The 19,455-nt window shown below is 43.8% G+C and overlaps 2 protein-coding genes across 3 annotated transcripts; both read right to left on the reverse strand.

Moving 5' to 3' along the window:
* Positions 1-1,408: 1,408 nt before the first annotated feature.
* Positions 1,409-9,269, reverse strand: LOC129810615 (vacuolar protein sorting-associated protein 4B-like). The gene is made up of 11 exons (XM_055861303.1): positions 9,050-9,269; positions 8,604-8,715; positions 7,142-7,292; positions 5,169-5,230; positions 4,881-5,000; positions 4,545-4,701; positions 4,239-4,387; positions 3,954-4,035; positions 3,528-3,747; positions 3,213-3,353; positions 1,409-2,832 (listed from the first exon to the last, which is right to left on the reverse strand). Exons 1-11 carry the CDS (start codon positions 9,068-9,070, stop codon positions 2,731-2,733), a joined length of 1,317 nt encoding a protein of 438 aa, XP_055717278.1. The 5' UTR covers positions 9,071-9,269; the 3' UTR covers positions 1,409-2,730.
* Positions 9,270-10,713: 1,444 nt separating this feature from the next.
* Positions 10,714-17,549, reverse strand: LOC129810616 (ankyrin repeat domain-containing protein 29). Of its 2 annotated transcripts, XM_055861304.1 has the most exons (10): positions 17,074-17,549; positions 16,001-16,111; positions 15,399-15,497; positions 15,025-15,123; positions 14,213-14,311; positions 12,197-12,295; positions 11,943-12,041; positions 11,619-11,714; positions 11,351-11,449; positions 10,714-11,238 (listed from the first exon to the last, which is right to left on the reverse strand). In XM_055861304.1, exons 1-10 carry the CDS (start codon positions 17,083-17,085, stop codon positions 11,155-11,157), a joined length of 897 nt encoding a protein of 298 aa, XP_055717279.1. In that variant the 5' UTR covers positions 17,086-17,549; the 3' UTR covers positions 10,714-11,154. The 2 variants fall into 2 exon arrangements, with proteins under 2 accessions (XP_055717279.1, XP_055717281.1); XM_055861306.1 differs by lacking the exon at positions 17,074-17,549 and having other exon boundaries at positions 15,942-16,093.
* Between the last annotated feature and the right edge of the window lie 1,906 nt (positions 17,550-19,455).

Raw genomic sequence — 19,455 nt, forward strand, 5'->3', positions numbered from 1 at the left:
CTTCTGAGTTTCACCTTGGCTCAAGGTGAGCCGCTTGATGTCACATGGTGTTTGAAAAATATATCACTTTTAACCATGAAATGCTCTTAACACAGTCCAAAGCAAATTAATAACAGTGCCAGTTATTAATTTGTCCCGGAGGGATGCATTGAAAAGTGATGTGTTTCCTTCCCATCAAAATTTCCATAATTTTTACAATTTCGATGCTCTCTGACTGTCTAGCTTTCCTTTTGGTGATTAGAAGGCCAGCATCCCGGAGTTGCCTCTTCACTGTTGAGGTTGAGACTGGTGTTTTGCGGGTACTATTTAATGAAGCTACCAGTTGAGGACTTGTGAGGCGTCTGTTTCTCAAACTTGACACTCTAATGTACTTGTCCTCTTGCTCAGTTGTGCACCGGGGCCTCCCACTCCTCTTTCTATTCTGGTTAGAGCCAGTTTGCGCTGTTCTGTGAAGGGAGTAGTACACAGCGTTGTAATTTCTCACATGGAATAGCATTAATTTCTCAGAACATGAATAGACTGATGAGTTTCAGAAGAAAGTTCTTTGCTTCTGGCCATTTTGAGCCTGTAATCAAACCCAAAAATGCTGATGCTCCAGATACTCAACTAGTCTAAAGAAGGCCAGTTTTATTGCTTCTTTAATCAGACAACAGTTTTCAGCTGTGCTAAAAACTAACCAGAATAGAAAAAGGAGTGGGAGGCCCCGATGCACAGCTGAGCAAGAGGACAAGTGTCAAAAGGATGTTCTAATGATAAACTTGGATTAGCTAACATAACGTGCCATTGGAACACAGGTTGGTTGCTGATAATAGGCCTCTGTACACCTATGTGTACAGCTATTGTTTCCAGCTACAATAGTCATTTACAACATTAACAATGTCTACACTGTATTTCTATTATTATTTTTTATCCTCAATTTCGTGGTATCCAATTGTTAGTAGTTACTGTCTTGTCACTACAACCCCCGTACGGGCTGGGGAGAGACAAAGTCGAGAGCCATGCGTCCTCCGAAACAACCCAACCAAGCCGCACTGCTTCTTAACACAGCGCGCATCCAATCCGGAAGCCAGCCCCACCAATGAGTCGGAGGAAACACCGTACACCTAGCGACCTAGTCAGCGCGCACTGCGCCCGGCCTGCCACAGGAGTTGCTAGTGCGGGGTGAGACAAGGATATCCCTACTGGCCGAACCCCCCTAACCCGGACGACGCTAGGCCAATTGTGTGTCACCCCATGGACTACACTGTATTTCTGATCAATTTGATGTTATTTTAATGGACAATTTTTTTTGCTTTTCTTTCAAAAACAAGAACATTTAAAAGTAACCCTAAACTTTTGAACGGTAGTGTATGTATATATTGAAATATACATCCATCCAAAGATGTGTAAAGTAAAACCAAACCAGTCATTTCAATAAGTAATATTTTTATTTACATACGCCAAGATTAGAACACAACTGGATACCTCTGGAACATCCCAGAAAAAAAACCTGAATACATATTTCTAGGAAACCCCACAACCATAGATGTATTTTCAAAAGAAAACATAATGACCATTCTTCTTTTATGAAGACACCCCTCCCTTCTCAGCATAGTTCAACTCTACACTAATCTCATCCCAGTGACAAGACAATATTTGTGAACAGCTCAAATGAGAATGAATGACTACTGTACATTGAGATTTATAGCATTTTTTTGTGTTTTTAAGTCAGAGGTTATAGAAAGAGCTGTATACAATCATAACCAAGTAAGTAACGGTCTGAATATGTGTCTCTTTCATAGGGTGTCTGAAGTTTCATTGGCTTTAGTAGTAGGTGAGAGGGGATATACATTGATTCTCTTTCAAGGCACAACTTGTACAATTGAAGGGGTACAGGTAAAAAAATGACCAAACATTATTGCACACTCAATTACTGATTAATCTTCCAGATCAATCATTGGGTTTTATTTCATAACATAGCCCCACCCACCCATCCCAAAGTACTTTTACTTGCTGTTGAACAGCAAGGAACTCAGACTAATGCCTTCTTTCAAAAACAGCCTACAGCAAAAGAATATGAATATTGTACAAAAAAAGACAATGAAAGGTAGTTGAAATCAAATTAAAGTTGCTGATAGTTAATCATGATATGGTCCGCTTCAATGAGTGCTACTCCACCAACACAGAGTGAACGTTACAGACTTAGCCCTTCTTGGATACAACATGAATAAATAAATAAAACTTAACTAGATCCTAGTTAAAGTTAAAGTTTAACTAGGTTCTAGTCCTAGTTAAGGTCCTAGTTAAGTAAACTAACTAGGTCCTAACACCATACAGTACAACAAAACCTGCAATCCTCATCTATCTTGTCAAGTCATAGATGTACTTCAAGGAGTAGAGGCCTTTTGGAGGAGTTGCTGTATGTAATGCACCATGACATGCATTGTTAGTTTGATGCCATCAAGGCCAAAACAGACACTTTAGTGTTTTGAAGCATAAATTATAAATACATTGCTTGAATCCATATTCTTTGTGACCATCAACATTTTACACATTAGTCAACTTTATCTGGCTTCGTAAGAAAAAGTAATGTACTATGGGTATGTATTAGCAGAATAAGCAAACAAATCAACATACATGAAACCCCTTTGTAACTTGGAGAGAAAGTAGAGTAGTAAAAACAGGCCTGAGAACCAGTGGAGGAAAACGACAAGAGAAAGGAAAGTTGCGTTTGCATTATCTGGTTGAGTGTTAGCCTTCCTGACCAAAGTCCTCTGTGAACTTCTTGAGTTTGTCCAAGTCCTGCTCGTTCACGGTTGGCTTGGTGTTGTGCAGTGACCTCAGCATATCAGCCTGTAAACAGCACATCACAAAGGTCAATTAGTAGGGCTGAGACAATACCAGTATCTCAATATTTTTTACTCTGCAAAAATGAAAACGCGAAGCAGATCAAACAATCTTTGTTTGGATTTTAAAAACCTGCTGTATGGAAAATGTTGTGTGATATAGCTTGGAAAATAACTAAAATGTGACTCTGGATGACAACATAATGATGTTTGTTCCCAACATTAGGGCTGTTTTCCCCCCAAAAAGTTACATCCGCTTCATGTTTTGTTTCCTTGCCACGATACTAACGAGAATCTCGATACAGGTATCATCCCAGTCCAATCAGTTAGCATTACATACTTGTTCCCTCATATTCAAAAAATATATGTTTTTGGGGTTCTTCTCACCATGCAAACAACAGGCTCCATGAGTTTCTCCCCATTAACATCCATCCAGGTCATCTCTATGGCGTCTGGATCTCCTGGTGAGCATGGGGTCAGGAGGTCGTCTACCACGAGGTTGGGATGGTTCCATGACGATCCTTGGACCTGGGTGTATGCAGGAGAAGACATGGACGGAACTGGATTTGTGATTACTGACGTTTCATTGACAGAGCATTCAGAGGACTCAATGCTTCCTTCAAAACTATTAGATGATGAAAATGAAATCAATTAAGATTTGCTGCACCTAGGTGAGCCCCGCCTCTGTTGAATGTCACTTACCCGTTTGAAGTGAGTGGCCGACTGCACTTTCCTGACTGGCTGCATGAGGGCGTCCCTCACGATGACGCTGATGTCAGCTCCAGAGTAGCCTTCTGTCTTCTTACCAAGGGTCACATAGTCTGATTCAATGAGCTCACTGGGGGTGGAGCCTAGATGTAGCTTGAACATGAAGGAGCGGGCGTGCTCCTCAGGCAGAGGGATGTAGATCCGCTTCTCAAACCTGAGGCACAGAAACACGACAGCTGTGATATCTGATATGGGAATGACATATGGTGATGCAGCAAGGGACAGGAGGGAATCTCATTCTTTATTACTAATCTTTAACAATCTGTCTAATAAGAGTCAATGGGAAAAAAGCCAAGGAATAATACATCTTTACAATAAGATAAAGGACTTGCGATCATCAAAAGATAAATATACACAGACCTTCTCCTAATAGCGGAGTCCAATGTCCAGGGGATGTTTGTGGCTCCTAGAACCAGGACTCCCTCATTGTCATTTCCAACACCTGGGAGAAGAGAGAGAAAACGCTTTAAAATAGACAGCTGGTCCAGTCAAATGGAAAGCCAAAAAATGTGTAGTTTAGTTGTTTTGGTGATACCTTACAAACAAAAAGGTTCAGTGCTAAACGACAGTGGACGAAGCAGTTGTGTCAATACTCAAGGTACGAGGTAAACAGGATCTGAGGCCAAGCTTTGCGTAAACTCTCACCCTGCATCTGGACCAGGAACTCAGTCTTGATGCGGCGGGCTGCTTCACTCTCGTTCTCACTTCTGGAGCCACACAGAGAGTCTATCTCATCGATGAAGATTATGGAGGGCTTGTTCTCCCTGGCCAGGCAAAACAGATTCTTCACCAACCTGATGACAGAAAGAGTGGCGGCAAGTGAATAGGAGACCAATGGATGGTGTGGGAGAAGAATGAAGAGGAGGATAAAGATGGGTATGTATGAGCAATATCCTTCAAATATTATTTTGATTTGATTGCATAGCCCATCCTCTTTGCCCCATCACTCACTTTTCACTTTCCCCCAGCCACTTTGACACCAGGTCAGATGAGGAGATAGAGAAGAAGGTGGAGTTGTTGGCTTCTGTGGCCACAGCCTTGGCCAGGTAAGACTTTCCTGTACCAGGAGGGCCAAAGAGCAAGATCCCTCTCCATGGAGTCCGCTTTCCTGGACACCAAAGACAAACATACTCATGTATTCTTTAATTACATGGCTTATCCTGTGACTTATATAGTTAATACTATCCAAGACTAAAACGATTTACTCTTCAGATGCATTGCTTCAAGTCACAATACATGCGTTATTATCTAGAATGTTATGTGTTGCTTGAATTCCATAATCCATACCTGTGAAGAGGTGAGGAAATTTGATGGGCAAGATGACAGCTTCTTTAAGGGCCTCTTTTGCACCCTCAAGCCCAGCTACGTCACTCCACTTGATGTTTGGCTTTTCCATGACGATGGCACCTGTAAGACATATAGTAGATAGATAGAAGTGGGTGAAATGTAGTACGCCGTATAAACTTTTTTTTCATACAAATCAAATGCAGATTCATTGTCAAAAGGCTACATCAAAGCTTTGTATGAGCCCCACAAAAAATGCTGAAAAGGGAAGTAGCTGACGCTATAACTCACCCGAGAGCTGATTTTGGAACTTCTTTTTCTCTGGGTCACCTTCACCTTCATCACTCTCATTCCTGCAAAAGAAAAAGCAAAGTCGTTTTGACCTCACTGTACTGATAAGGAGGCCACACAAAAATGATATAAACAGTCCAAAAGACTAAAGAATCAGAACCAAATGAAGTATTGGTGAGGATTATAACACATCTCAGGATTCATTATGCTCACTTAGGGCTGTTGTGATGACCATATTACCGCCACATTGGCAATCATGAGTCATGACGGCAGTAAATCTCCTTTTATGACTCTGGACATGCTTTGGTAGTACTCAACTTGCTAACTACACCGTATATACAACATGAGTGTATTTGGCTATTTGGACCACACCCGTTGCTGACAGGTGTATAAAATCAAGCACACAGCCATGCGATCTCCATAGACAAACATTGGCAGTAGAATGGCCTTACTGAAGAGCTCAGTGACTTTCAACGTGGCACCGTCATTGAATGCCACCTTTCCAACAAGCTAGTTTGTCCATTTCTGCCCTGCTAGAGCTGCCCCGCTCAACTGTAAGTGCTGTTATTGTGAAGTGGAAACGTCTAGGAGCAACAACGCCTCAGCCGCGAAGTGGTAGGCCACACAAGCTCATACAATGGGAACGCCGAGTGAGGAAGGGCGTAACGCGTAAAAATCGCCTGTCCTCGGTTGCAACACTCACTACCGAGATTCAAACTGCCTCTGGAAATAAAACGTCAGCACAATAACTGTTCGTTAGGAGCTTCATGAAATGGGCTTCCATGGCCACACACAAGCCTATGACCACCATACACAACGCCAAGCGTCGGCTGGAGTGGTGTAAAGCTCGCCGCCATTGGACCCTGGAGCAGTGGAAACGCATTCTCTGGAGTGATGAATCATGCTTCACCATCTGGCAGTCCGACAGATTAATCTGGGTTTGGCGGACGCCAGGAGAACACTACCTGCCCCAATACTTAGTGCCAACTTTAAAGTTTGGTGTAGGAGGAATAATGGTCTGGGGTTGTTTTTCATGGTTCGGGCTAGCTCCCTTAGTTCCAGTTGAGGGAAATCTTAATGCTACAGTATACAATGACATTCTAGACGATTCTGTGCTTCCAACTTTGTGGCAACAGTTTGGGGAAGGTCCTTTCCTGTTTCAGCATGACAATGCCCCCGTGCACAAAGCGAGGTCCATACAGAAATGGTTTGTCGAAATCAGTGTGGAAGAACTTGACTGAACAGAGCCCTGACCTCAACCCCATCGAACACCTTCGGGATGAATTGGTACGCCGACTGCGCGCCAGGCCTAATCACCCAACATCAGTGCCCGATCTCACGAATGCTCAAGGCTGGAATGGAAGCAAGTCCCCGCAGCAATTTTCCAACATCTAGTAGAAAGGCTTCCCAGAAGAGTAGAGGCTGTTATAGCAGCAAATGAATGCCCATGATTTTGGAATGAGATGTTCGACAAGGTGTCCACATACTTCAAACAGGGGTTGATGCGTGGAGTGAAATAAGTGTTCTCTTATTTCCCAGCTGCTCATATCAAGCACATGCTCCACTATAAAACCAAAGTAGCCTACAAAACGAACCGTTGCGAAAGCGCGCGGCCTATGTTCGCCATGTCTTTTTCCCCTTTTTCTGCCCATTTGAAAATGTGCCATTCTAAATCAAAAAGACAAGATTACATTTTAGGCCAGTAGACCAACTCATATTCTGTTCTTCTGAAATACATTTACTTCATATCATATTGTTTCTTTAAACCTGACTAAAATAAATAATGGATTTAAGTTGATTTAGACTTTTTTTTAAAGTAGATGTTACAAAAGCACGCATCTGCGTCTTGTATGCATGGAGGCTTGGAAATGCTAATCCTATGTTAATTAACGGCCAATTACCGTGAGACCGGCATACTTTTGCATGACAATAACCGGCTGACATAATGTCATGACCACCACAGCCCTATTCACCCTTTGTCATCAGACCCAGACTCTTTGACAGGCTTGGCTGGAGGAGCCTTCTCCTTCTTCTTAAGGTATTCCTTCAGCTTCTCTGCTCGGTCCAGGTACTCTGCACACTTTCCCCTGATGCTTTGCTTGGCCTTGTCTCCCTGGGCCTCATCTATAGGAAAAGGAAATGGACCACAGGCTGTCACATCACATTATGCCCTAAGTCACCTCAATCTTCAGGCATTCAATGTGAAAGTGAAAAAACATTTTAAATAGTTTCTTTAAGAAATGATTTATGTTTATCCAGAGGTCCTCCTGTGGTCATTCCAAGTTCCTTCCAACCTTTAAGGTCAAAGGGTGAACACACACACTCACCGGACAGTTTATTAGGTTCACCACCCCATTCGCAAAAATGGTTTGCTCCTACAGACAGTGATTCAAGTGGCTGTGGCTTCCTATATAAAGCAGGCAGACACGCATTGATGCATTCAGTTAGTTTGATTGAACATTAGAATGGGCAAAACTAGTGATCTAAGGAACTTTGAGTGTGGTGCTCATCGGTGTATCATCATCGGTGTTAGGCGCGCTGGACCCAGCATTTCAGAAATGACCGCCCAGCTGGGCTTTTCACGCACGACAGTGCCTAGGGTTAACCAAGAATGGTGCGACAAACAAAAAACATCCAGTCAGTGGCAGTCCTGTGGGCTAAAACAGCTTGTTGATGAGAGAGGTCGAAGAAGAATGGAAAGAATTGTGCAAGCTAACAGGAGGGCCACAAACAGACAAATAACAGCGCAGTACAAAAGTGGTGTGCAGAACGGCATCTCGGAACGCACAACTCGTCGAATCCTTGTCACGGATGGGCTATTGCAGCAGACCGCCACAGCGGGTTCCACTCCTACCAGCTAAAAACAAGAAGAAGCGTATCCAGTGGGCACGTGATCACCAACACGACAATTGAGTAGTGGAAAAACACTGCTTGGAACATGACATCACGTTCAGTTTACTTGAGTGGCCTGCACAGTCCCCAGACCTCAACCCAATAGAGCATCTTTGAGATGAGATGGAATGGGCTGTTCGCAGCATGAATGTACCCATCTAGACCGAGTCACACACCCCTTTGCCTCCAGAACAGCCCGAATTATTCAGGGAATTCTACAAGGTGTCAGAAATGTTCCACAGGGATGTTGGTCCATGGTGACGCAAGTCCAATCTGCAGCAACTGCATGATGCCGTCGCGTCAGCATGGATCAACATTCTTGTGGAACGTTTCCAACACCTTGTAGAATTCAGGATGTTATGAAGGCAAAGGGGGGTCCGACCCAATACTAGATGGGTGTACCTAATAAACTGGCATGTGAGTGTATATTACCAAAATAAAGTGAATAGAATAACAATGTATGTGGATGTTCTGTGTTTGCAGTGTGTTTCTCAAATTAAGACTTGTAAACAGCAAGTGGAACTGAGATATAAGACAACTCACACTTCACAACATGAAGGAAGTACTGAATAGAATGCTGGTACAACCGGAGAGCTTCCTCATAGTTTTTAGCTTTGTCCTCCTCTGCAGCCTTGCTTGCAAGATCTATGGCTTTCTGTAACACAATGCATGGGCAATGTTATAGAAGAGCCATAACAAAAGAGGGAAGGGCATTAGCATGACATCTTGATCTTGTTCTGCCAGATATCATCATTGTCATTTGGTGTAGTTTATTTTAGAAAGGTATGTCAAAATGTAATTAGTAAATAATGAAACAGTTCTCACACACACACGCACGCACGCACCTGCGTCAAGAGTCATATTTACTAGACAATTCTAAGGATTAACGCTATCCGAAACAACAATAGACTTGAATACAGTGTTAGCTAACAAGCCTAGCTAGCTGGCTAATTTCGTTTGTTGTTGTCCCTGGCTGGACACTCACTCACCTGTAAATTGTTATTAGCCATGGTTGCTGGATACGTACAATTGCCAAAATAAAACTTTACTCTAGTCTCAATAGATCAACGTGCAATAGCTACAACACGACGTTATTAGCTCTGGTTAGTGTTTTGTTATCATTTTGGTGAAATCTTCAATTGTTCGGAATCTCTTCCGCATCAAGATGTCGAGTGTCACTTCCGCCTATGGATGTACACGTGACAGCAACACAAAGGAGACGAGTAAAGCTTTTTCTGACCCTTTACTGTCAATTTCGTGCAGTCAATTTCACAGCCTATTTTTATCTGTACTTTGAAATTCTGATTAACAAACCATAAACATGTATGTGCATTGTATATGCTAGAAATAATGTTACCAAGATCAGACAGATTTGTAAGGATTCTGTTTCTTGGTGAGTACAGTGACCTCTAGTGATTTTTTTGTTATAAATCAAATCACATTTTATTGGTCACATACACATGTTTAGCAGATGTCATTGCGGGTGTAGCGAAATTCTTGTGTTTCTAGCTTCAACAGTGCAGTAATATCTAACAAGTAATATCTAACCATTTCACAACAATACACACAAATCAAAGTAAAGGAATTAAGAATATATATATATATGGAAGAGCACTGTCAGAACAGCATAGACTAAGATACAGTAGAATAGAATACAGTATATACAAATGAGATGGGTAATGCAAAATATGTAAACATTATTAAAGTGACTAGTGTTCTATTTAGTAAAGTGGCCAGTGATTTCAAGTCCGTATATAGGCAGCAGCCTCTAATGTGCTAGTGATGGCTATTTAACAGGGATGGTCTTGAGATAGAAGCTGTTTTTCAGTCTCTCGGTCCCAGCTGTGATGCACCTGTACAGACCTCGCCTTCTGGATGATAGCGAGGTGAATAGGCAGGGGCTCGGGTGGTTGTTGTTCTTGATCTTTTTGGCTTTCCTGTGACATCGGGTGGTAGGTGTCCTGGAGGGCAGGTAGTTTGCCCCCGGTGATGCCTAGGGCATACCGCACTACCCCCTGGAGAGCTCTGCGGGTGCGGGCGGTACAGTTGCCGTACCAGGCCGTGATACAGCCCGACAGGATGCTCTCAATTGTGCATCTGTAAAAGTTTGAGGGTTATAGGTGCCAAGCCAAATTTCTTCAGCCTCCTGAGGTTGAAGAGGCGTTGTTGCTCCTTCTTCACCACACTGTCTGTATGGGTGGACCATTTCAGTTTGTCAGTGATGTGTACGCCGAGGAACTTGAAGCTTTCCACCTTCTCCACTGCGATCTCGTCAATGTGGATAGGGGGGTGTTCCCTCTGCTGTTTCCTGAAGTCCACGATCATCTCCTTTGTTTTGTTGACGTTGAGAGGTTATTTTCCTGTCACCAGAAGAAAATGGCACCGAGGGCAGCCGTGCTTCTAGCCCCTAGGCAACTCTGCAGTATTTTTTGTTTTGTTATTTCTTACATTATTAGGCCAGAAAATGTTATGTTTATTACATACAGCCGGGAAGAACTTTTGGATATCAGAGCGGCAGTAACTCACCAGCATTACGACCAGGAATACAGGTTCCCGAATCGGATCCTTTGTTCCACCCCCCAGGGCAATTGAACTGATTCCAAAGGTTGACCCAAAGCATCACACGTTATTGACTGATTCACAGGACCAAATATGACAGTTATTTCACATTCTTAGTTTATTGAACAAATTTACAGTTTACATTTATTAAAATGGCTAAATATTTAGAAATATTACAGCACCAGGGATAAAACGTTTTATAAACAGAAACTATACAGCAAAGTTATAACAACACCTCAAAGGTAAGGGCACACATGGCAAAATAACTATTGCCACAAACGGATGCATTTTTGTAGTAGGCTACATATATAACCATCCTTTTAGCTTTATCCAATTATGGTTACTCCAAATAACATTGTCTGAAGCTGCAATTGAAATCAAGCACCATATTAATATTATTGTTGTGTGACTGAATCCTGTTGGTTTGTTCTCTGTTGTTCAGAGCCCTCAGTGCATTTCCCTCATTTCTCTCCATAAAACAACCATAGTCTAAGGTTTGCGGTCATGGTCTAACCATGGACAACTAGGGTTGTCATCAACTACTTCCATTTAAGATTTGCGTTCGCAGAGCCCTCAGGATGCGATTGCTCTTTGTAAGATGTGCTGGCAGTTCATTGTTCTGCAAAGAAAACATAACCAGATGAAAAAATGATCGACCTGAAAGACGTCCTGAAATGCATCCTCCTCCTCTGCTTTCCTTCTTATCCCTAGCTCACACTACAGTGATTTACCTTGTTGGGTAGTGTGGGGTCTGCATTGGCCCCCAGCAGAAGGTTTACACTTTTATGATTGCCACCCATGACAGCAGCGTGGAGGGCTGTGGAACCATTCTGGAAAAATGAAACAGTTAAGACACTTGTAACTAACAGCGGTTTCTTATCACTAAAATACTGCAAATGTTTTACAATACAATGTTTCACAATATACTTTTGAATAAAAACTACTCATGGCAAGTCAGGAGATGCCAAAGCGCAAGCTTTATCTTGAAATCTATCCTACCTTGAGAAGGCCCAATGAAGGGGAGAACTTGAGGAGCTCATCAATGACAGTGTTGTGTCCTTTGAAAGCTGCCTTGAATAATGCAGTTGACCCGTCCTTCAATGAGATCAAAAGAAACATGATTCATTAACATTTCAAAACTTACACAAAGAAAGTAATTTAAATAAATGACTTGATTTAATATATGAATGTATTTTTTTATGTATTTTCCACGAGTAAACCCTGAAAGACTTTATTTGAAAGATAAAGCAACCACATGGAGGAATATCATCTTGTCTTTGTGAACCCACTGGGCACCGACTGGGTTGCTAAAGGACTACATACTTTTCTGTCAGCATCCCGATCTGCACCACGCAGAAGTAAAACCTTAACTACTTCACTGTGTCCCATCTGGGCTGCCATCCACAGGGGGGCTGTGCCATCCTGGAAAGGGGGTTACGGTAGGGAGTGGGGTGAGGAGAAAGAAGGGGAGAAAAGTTAAATGGAGATAAAATAAGGAGGAAGAGGGTGAGACGAGAGATGAAGATGTCAGTCCCTCTATTGAGGTCCTCTATTATTGTATGGGAGTGTGGCCTCACTTCCCTAGGGTGGTTAACTTTGGCTCCAGATGACAGAAGTTGACGTATGACAGTCACATGACCCTCCTGGGAAGCAAGGAAGAGTGGAGTGGCACCATCCTAAAACATGATATTAGAAACATGTCACATCAGAAAAGTAAATGATGACAAAGCGATGCACTGTATGGCTTGTCCTATGAATAGTAACAGACCCTACAGTGCTTTCGGAAAGTATTCAGACCCCTTGACTTTTTCCACATTTTGTTACGTTAAAGCCTTATTCTGAAATTTATTAAATTGTGTTTTTTCCTCATCAATAAAAAAACTTAAATATCACATTTACATAAGTATTCAGACCCTTTACTCAGTACTTTGTTGAAACACCTTTGGCAGCAATTAAAGCCTCGAGTCTTCTTGGGTATAATGCTACAAGCTTGGCACACCTGTATTCTTCTCTGCAGATCCTCTCAAGCTCTGTCAGATTGGATGGGGAGCGTCACTGCAGTTATTTTCAGGTCTCTCCAGAGATGTTAAATCGGGTTCAAGTCCAGAATCTGTTTGGGCCATTCAGAGACATGTCCAGAAGCCACTCCTGAGTTGTCTTGGCTGTGTGCTTAGGGTTGTTGTCCTGTTGGAAGGGGAACCTTCGCCCCAGTCTGAGGACCTACTTTGCTCCGCTCATCTTTCCCTCGATCCTCACTAGTCTCCCAGTCCCCGCCCTGAAAAACATCCCCACAGCATGATGCTGCCACCAGCATGCTTCACCATAGGGATGGTACCAGGTTCCCTCCAGATGTGATGCTTGGCATTCAGCCCAAAGAGTTTAATCTTGTTTTTATCAGACCAGAGAATCTTGTTTAGGTGCCTTTTGGCAAACTCCAAGCGGGCTGTGCCTTTTACTGAGGATTGGCTTATGTTTGGCCACTCTACCATAAAGGCCTGTAGGCCTGGAGTGCTGCAGACATAGTTGTCCTTCTGGAAGGTTCTCCCATCTCCACAGAGGAACTCTGGAGCTCTGTAAGAGTAAGCATTGGGTTCTTGGTCACCTCCCTGACCAAGTCCCTTCTCCCCCGATTGCTCAGTGTAGCCGAGCGGCCAGCTCTAGTATGAGTCTTGGTGGTTCCACACATCTTACATTTAAGAATAATGGAGGCCACTGTGTTCTTGGGGACCTTCAATGCTGCATATTGTTTTTTTGTACCCTTCCCCAGATCCGTGCCTCGACACAATCCTGTCTCAGAGCTCTACAGACAATTCCTTCGACCTCATGGCTTGGTTTTTGCTTTAACATGCACTGTCAACTGTGGGACCTTATATAGGCAGGTGTGTGCCTTTCCAAATCATGTCCAATCAATTGAATTTACCACAGGTGGACTCCAATCAAGTTGTAGAAATCTCAAGGATGATCAATGGAAACAGGATGCACCTGAGCTCAATTTGTAGTCTCATAGCAAAGGGTCTCAATACTTATGTAAATAAGGTATTTCTGTGTTTTATTTTTTATACATTTACAAACATTTCTAAAAACCTGTTTTCACTTTGTCATTGTGGGATATTGTGTGTAGATTGATGAGGAAAACTTAATCCATTAGGCTGTAAAGTAACAACATGCAGAAAAAGTCAAGGGGTCTGAATAGTTTCCGAATGCCCCGTATGACAATGTATGACTATAAATTGTGCCTTCCTGTATTATACTTATGCTAAAATGTTTATTATATTCTACTGCCATTTACTTTATGTTTGTATTCTTATATTTTATTATGTATTATTGTTAGCTAGCTAAATGTAACCTCAAATACCGTCAAATACCATCAAACATTTTGAAAATATTGTAATGTGATATTTTGACCATATCACCCAGCCCTAACAGTGAAAAAAACTAAATGGATCTCATGTCTGACTCAGCGGAAACATGAGTGTGTGTGATTTTGTTGTTTTGTGGACTACAGCAGTGGACACTGTCAGTGGGGTTCTGCAGGGAAAATGAGTGGTGGAAAAGAACAGACAGTGTGTGAGATAGGTGTTAGGGATGCTCACATGCAGCTGATCATGGACATTGGCTCCGTTCTTCAGCAGAGTGTCCACCACCTTAGAATGGCCATACTGACAGGCTGCAGAGAGGGCTGTGCCACCGTCCTGCCAAACCATGAGAATACAGATTAGCCACATATCCTGGAGTGACTGGCCCATGGAATATGACTTAACACAGCAGGCATCAAACACTCTGGATCACTGCTGTCAGTATATTCTGTCCATCTCCCCCTGATGTCCTCTGACTCTCTCTCACTGTAATCTCTTTTTTTTTTTTCTCTTTTTTTTTATCCCATTTTCTCCCCAATTTTCGTGGTATCCAATCGCTAGTAATTACTACCTTGTCTCATCGCTACAACTCCCGTACGGGCTCGGGAGAGACGAAGGTCGAAAGCCATGCGTCCTCCGAAGCACAACCCAACCAGCCGTACTGCTTCTTAACACAGCGCGCCTCCAACCCGGAAGCCAGCCGCACCAATGTGTCGGAGGAAACACCGTGTACCTGGCCCCCTTGGTTGGCGCGCACTGCGCCCGACCCGCCACAGGAGTCGCTGGAGCGCGATGAGACAAGGATATCCCTACCGGCCAAACCCTCCCTACCCCGGACGACGCTATGCCAATTGTGCGTCGCCCCACAGACCTCCCGGTCGCGGCCGGCTGCGACAGAGCCTGGGCGCGAACCCAGAGACTCTGGTGGCGCAGTTAGCACTGCGATGCAGTGCCCTAGACCATTGCGCCACCCGGGAGGCCCCTCTCACTGTAATCTCACTCTCTCTCTCACTCTCCCTCTCTGTCTCCAAGTAGGTGACACAGCATACCTTTGTCTGGAATTCAGTTGAGCCACCAAATTCAAAGAGGAGCTTCACTACTTCATTGTGTCCCTGCTGGGAAGCAAAGAAGAGGGCAGTGGAGCCTGTCTGAGGGTAGAAACATGCATTCAATGTTAGAAAGACCTTAAACGGACATACCTGTACACATTTTCTCAATGATTCAAAACAACTTTACTGCTTATTGATTTCTACTTTGACCACATTAGTCTCAAAGCAACATCAATAATGCACCAACCGTTTCAACCACCGAACTGTGTACTCTATGGAAAAGTGGAAGCTTGCAGTTTATCAACGAGCAACACTAAAACCGAGGTAAGTCTTATAATGACAGCAAAGTGAACTAAAGTGGTCATCTACTGTACCTCTCTCTGCAGGTTAATGTCAGTTCCCTGCATGATCAGCTCCCTGGCACAGTCATAGTGGCCGCTGTAGGAGGCCACCATCAGGGCTGTGGTGCCAAACTGGAAAGCGATCAAGGCATCACAATCAATCAACACCCTCAGTCCTTAAGTCCAGTCAGATCCTTGTTTACATGTCATTAAAACTGTACAGGAAAGAAACATGGTGCACATGTTTTTTTAAAGTTTTGCAAGTGCTTTGGTTCTCCTCAAGACAATCTAATTGCACACACGCCCCTCCAAAATAACACTCCTTGCCTGATGCTCTTTCCAATCATTCACATGCCATAATCTCTAGAGAAAGTTGCTGAAACGTAGTTGAACTTGTCAGCGGAGACTCGACAAAGCATTACATTTCAGATACCACGCAACAATAAACAATTAGATGTGACACACATGAAAACTGCAAGCACTCAAGTGGACTTACAACACATTATTAAGACATGTATACATCCACACACACACAGAGACAAACAGAAGGGTTGTAGCTCTCTCTTTCTCTCCTACCACAGGTGGTTTATGGGTAAAGCGTGCAGCTGAGCCACCAGGGCATGCAGCGTCCGTACACTGTCTCTGCAGTCGGCATCCACACGACCACTGTTGAGCAGTAATTGAAGCAGGGCCAAGTTCCCCTTACGAGCTGCCCAAAACACGGCGTTAGCAAGGGGCGTCTCCTTCTGCAGGACAAACACACATGATACAACATTGACAACACATTAGTGTCAGAAAACAGACCTATAATCATAATAAAAGGTAACAGATCTACAGTATCATCTCATAATTCCAAATTTGGCATGCAATTTGTTTAGTATTGATCAGACAATGGCGGTTATAGACATAACCATTTTAAATGAGTTGCAGTCAGGCAATTCCTGTTGACAATCAATATGAATCAATATGGACAGAGGCTCTTTGCACATGCACACACATTGATTATGCTCTTGCATTGGGTATGGTGTGGTCGTATGGTCTCTGGTCTGGTTGTGTGGTCTCTAACAGTCTAGCTCTCACCCACCAACATTGGTCCAAATAAATCTGGGTAAACCTAACACAGACCAGACAAAATAATACATTTTATCATGTGTCATTCAAATAATGACCAAGTCCAGTTATTAAATGGTTTGAAAGATAAGTATAGAATTCTCTACTGCAATAATGAGGCCTCTTTATGGAGACAGTAAGTTTGACTGTAATTCAATGGGGCCAAACAGTTCAAAGTGTCAAAGTTTATAGAAATTGGGATTTACTCATTTCTGGTGGATATTTCCAAATACTGCATGTGGGTGGGGCATGGTCTGCAATGGTAGGCTGCTCATGGCCAGATGATGATCAACTACCTCAACACCTGTCACTGTACTCTAGTGACATGACAATCTAATCTTAGCCAGGTCAAAAGGGCAGGACTCTGACTGAAGGTCAAGCAGCAGATCTAATTTCCATTAATACATAATTATTGCGCGCAACCCGCCTGCAGATTACACGCGCATACTCTTCATCATATACCTATTCATAACACACATTAGGAGCGATGGCCGCGAAGAAAGTTAACATTCGTAGTGAGTAGATTATGCTACTCTCTTTTCATTTCAAGCTTGGTTAGAGTAGCCTATGCAGAACATCAGGAAAATGTGGAGATTACCTTGAACGACATCCTGCAGATCTCATTCGTGACTCATCTTTCTTGCGTATGCAAAAAAATGCGATGCCCTTATATTACTATAATAACTGTCTAAAACGTATTTGTTTTGACTATTTGTTGGGGCTTCTCCCGGGGTGTTGGCGCGCTGAAGGAAAAACAACACGCAGCCAGTGTATATCCTCTGCAGTGCCGCTCCCGCCACACAGACAGGCGCGCTCACTGACTCAATTCCGTGTGGCGCTCTGTCTGCTCACTGAATCAATTCCGTGTGGCGCTCTGTCTGCTCACTGACACAATTCCGTGTGGCGCTCTGTCTGCTCACTGACTCAATTCCGTGTGGCGCTCTGTCTGCTCACTGAATCAATTCCGTGTGGCGCTCTGTCTGCTCACTGACTCAATTCCGTGTGGCACTCTGTCTGCTCACTGACACAATTCCGTGTGGCGCTCTGTCTGCTCACTGACACAATTCCGTGTGGGGCTCTGTCTGCTCACTGAATTAATTCCTTGAAGTCGTTTGTTTAAACAAATGCATCGAGTTTGATTCTGTTACAGTTTCATTTTGTGGGTAGTAGTCATAGACATTAAAACCAAGATAGTAGTCGGCTTACACTGAGGCAACATAGGCTATTGTTTTATATTTGGCACAATGTTTAGTTCTATTCAAGGTAACGTTAGTGTAGGATTATTTTCCTGACTAATTGTTTAATATAGGCTGTAAGGGGCGGCAGGTAGCCTAGTGGTTAGAGAGTTGGACTAAATAAAATCAAAGTTTATTTGTCACGTGCACCGAATACAACAGGTGTAGACCTTACAGTGAAATGCTTACTTACAGGCTCTAACCAATAGTGCCAAAAAAGGTATTAGGTGAACAATAGGTCGGTAAAGAAATAAAACAACAGTAAAAAGACAGGCTATATACAGTAGTGAGGCTATAAAGGTAGCAAGGCTACATACAGACACCGGTTATTCAAGCTGATTGAGGTAGTTTGTACATGTAGATATGGTTAAAGTGACTTTACATATATGATGAACAGAGAGTAGCAGTAGCGTAAATGGGGGGGTGGTGGGTGGGACACAATGCAGATAGCCCGGTTAGCCAATGTGCAGGAGCACTGGTTGGTCGGCCCAATTGAGGTAGTATGTACATGAATGTATAGTTAAAGTGACTATGCATATATGATAAACAGAGAGTAGCAGCAGCTAAAAAGAGGGGTTGGGGAGGCACACAATGCAAATAGTCCGGGTAGCCATTTGATTACCTGTTCAGGAGTCTTGTGGCTTAGGGGTAAAAACTGTTGAGAAGCCTTTTTGTCCTAGACTTGGCGCTCCGGTACCGCTTGCCATGCGGTAGTAGAGAGAAGAGTCTATGGTTGGGGTGGCTGGGGTCTTTGACAATTTTTAGGGCCTTCCTCTGACACCGCCTGGTGTAGAGGTCCTGGATGGCAGGCAGCTTAGCCCCAGTGATGTACTGGGCCGTACTCACTACCCTCTGTAGTGCCTTGCGGTCAGAGGCCGAGCAATTGCCGTACCAGGCAGTGATACAACCAGTCAGGGTGCTCTCGATGTTGCAGCTGTAGAACATTTTGAGGATCTCAGGACCCATGCCAAATCTTTTTAGTTTCCTGAGGGGGAATAGGCTTTGTTGTGCCCTCTTCACGACTGTCTTGGTGTGTTTGGACCATTCTAGTTTGTTATTGATGTGGACACCAAGGAACTTGAAGCTCTCAACCTGCTCCACTACAGCCCCGTCGATGAGAATGGGGGCGTGCTTGGTCCTCCTTTTCCTGTAGTTCACAATCATCTCCTTAGTCTTGGTTACGTTGAGGGATAGGTTATTATTCTGGCACCACCCGGCCAGGTCTCTGACCTCCTCCCTATAGGCTGTCTCGTCGTTGTCGGTGATCAGGCCTACCGCTGTTGTGTCGTCTGCAAACTTAATGATGGTGTTGGAGTCGTGCCTGGCCATGCAGTCGTGGGTGAACAGGGAGTACAGGAGGGGACTGAGCACGCACCCCTGGGGAGCTCCAGTGTTGAGGATCAGCGTGCCAGATGTGTTGCTAGTAACCGAAAGGTTGCAAGATCGAATCCCGAGCCGACAAGGTAAAAATCTGTTGTTCTGCCCCTGAACAAGGCAGGTAACCCACTGTTCCTAGGTCGTCATTGAAAATAATAATTTGGGGCCTCCCGGGTGGCGCAGTGGTCTATGGCACTGCATCGCAGTGCTAACTGCGCCACCAGAGTCTCTGGGTTCGCGCCCAGGCTCTGTCGCAGCCGGCCGCGACCGGGAGGTCCGTGGGGCGACGCACAATTGGCATAGCGTCGTCCGGGGTAGGGAGGGTTTGGCCGGTAGGGATTTCCTTGTCTCATCGCGCTCCAGCGACT

The sequence above is a fragment of the Salvelinus fontinalis genome, chromosome 14, assembly GCF_029448725.1.
Source record: "Salvelinus fontinalis isolate EN_2023a chromosome 14, ASM2944872v1, whole genome shotgun sequence".
Taxonomy (NCBI): Eukaryota; Metazoa; Chordata; class Actinopteri; order Salmoniformes; family Salmonidae; genus Salvelinus; species Salvelinus fontinalis.

What these genes read in the sequence shown, in the direction of transcription:
- LOC129810615 (XM_055861303.1), bottom strand. Translation starts at nt 9,070, where the DNA reads ATGGCTAATAACAATTTACAG. An exon ending in CGGCCACTCACTTCAAACGG is followed by an intron (nt 3,354 to 3,527) that starts GTAAGTGACATT and finishes GCATACACCCAG; the next exon opens with GTCCAAGGATCGTCATGGAA. An exon ending in TGGAGCCTGTTGTTTGCATG is followed by an intron (nt 2,833 to 3,212) that starts GTGAGAAGAACC and finishes TGCTGTTTACAG; the next exon opens with GCTGATATGCTGAGGTCACT.
- LOC129810616 (XM_055861304.1), bottom strand. An exon ending in CAACTGAATTCCAGACAAAG is followed by an intron (nt 14,312 to 15,024) that starts GTATGCTGTGTC and finishes ATGGTTTGGCAG; the next exon opens with GACGGTGGCACAGCCCTCTC. An exon ending in CTTCATTGGGCCTTCTCAAG is followed by an intron (nt 11,450 to 11,618) that starts GTAGGATAGATT and finishes TCATTTTTCCAG; the next exon opens with AATGGTTCCACAGCCCTCCA.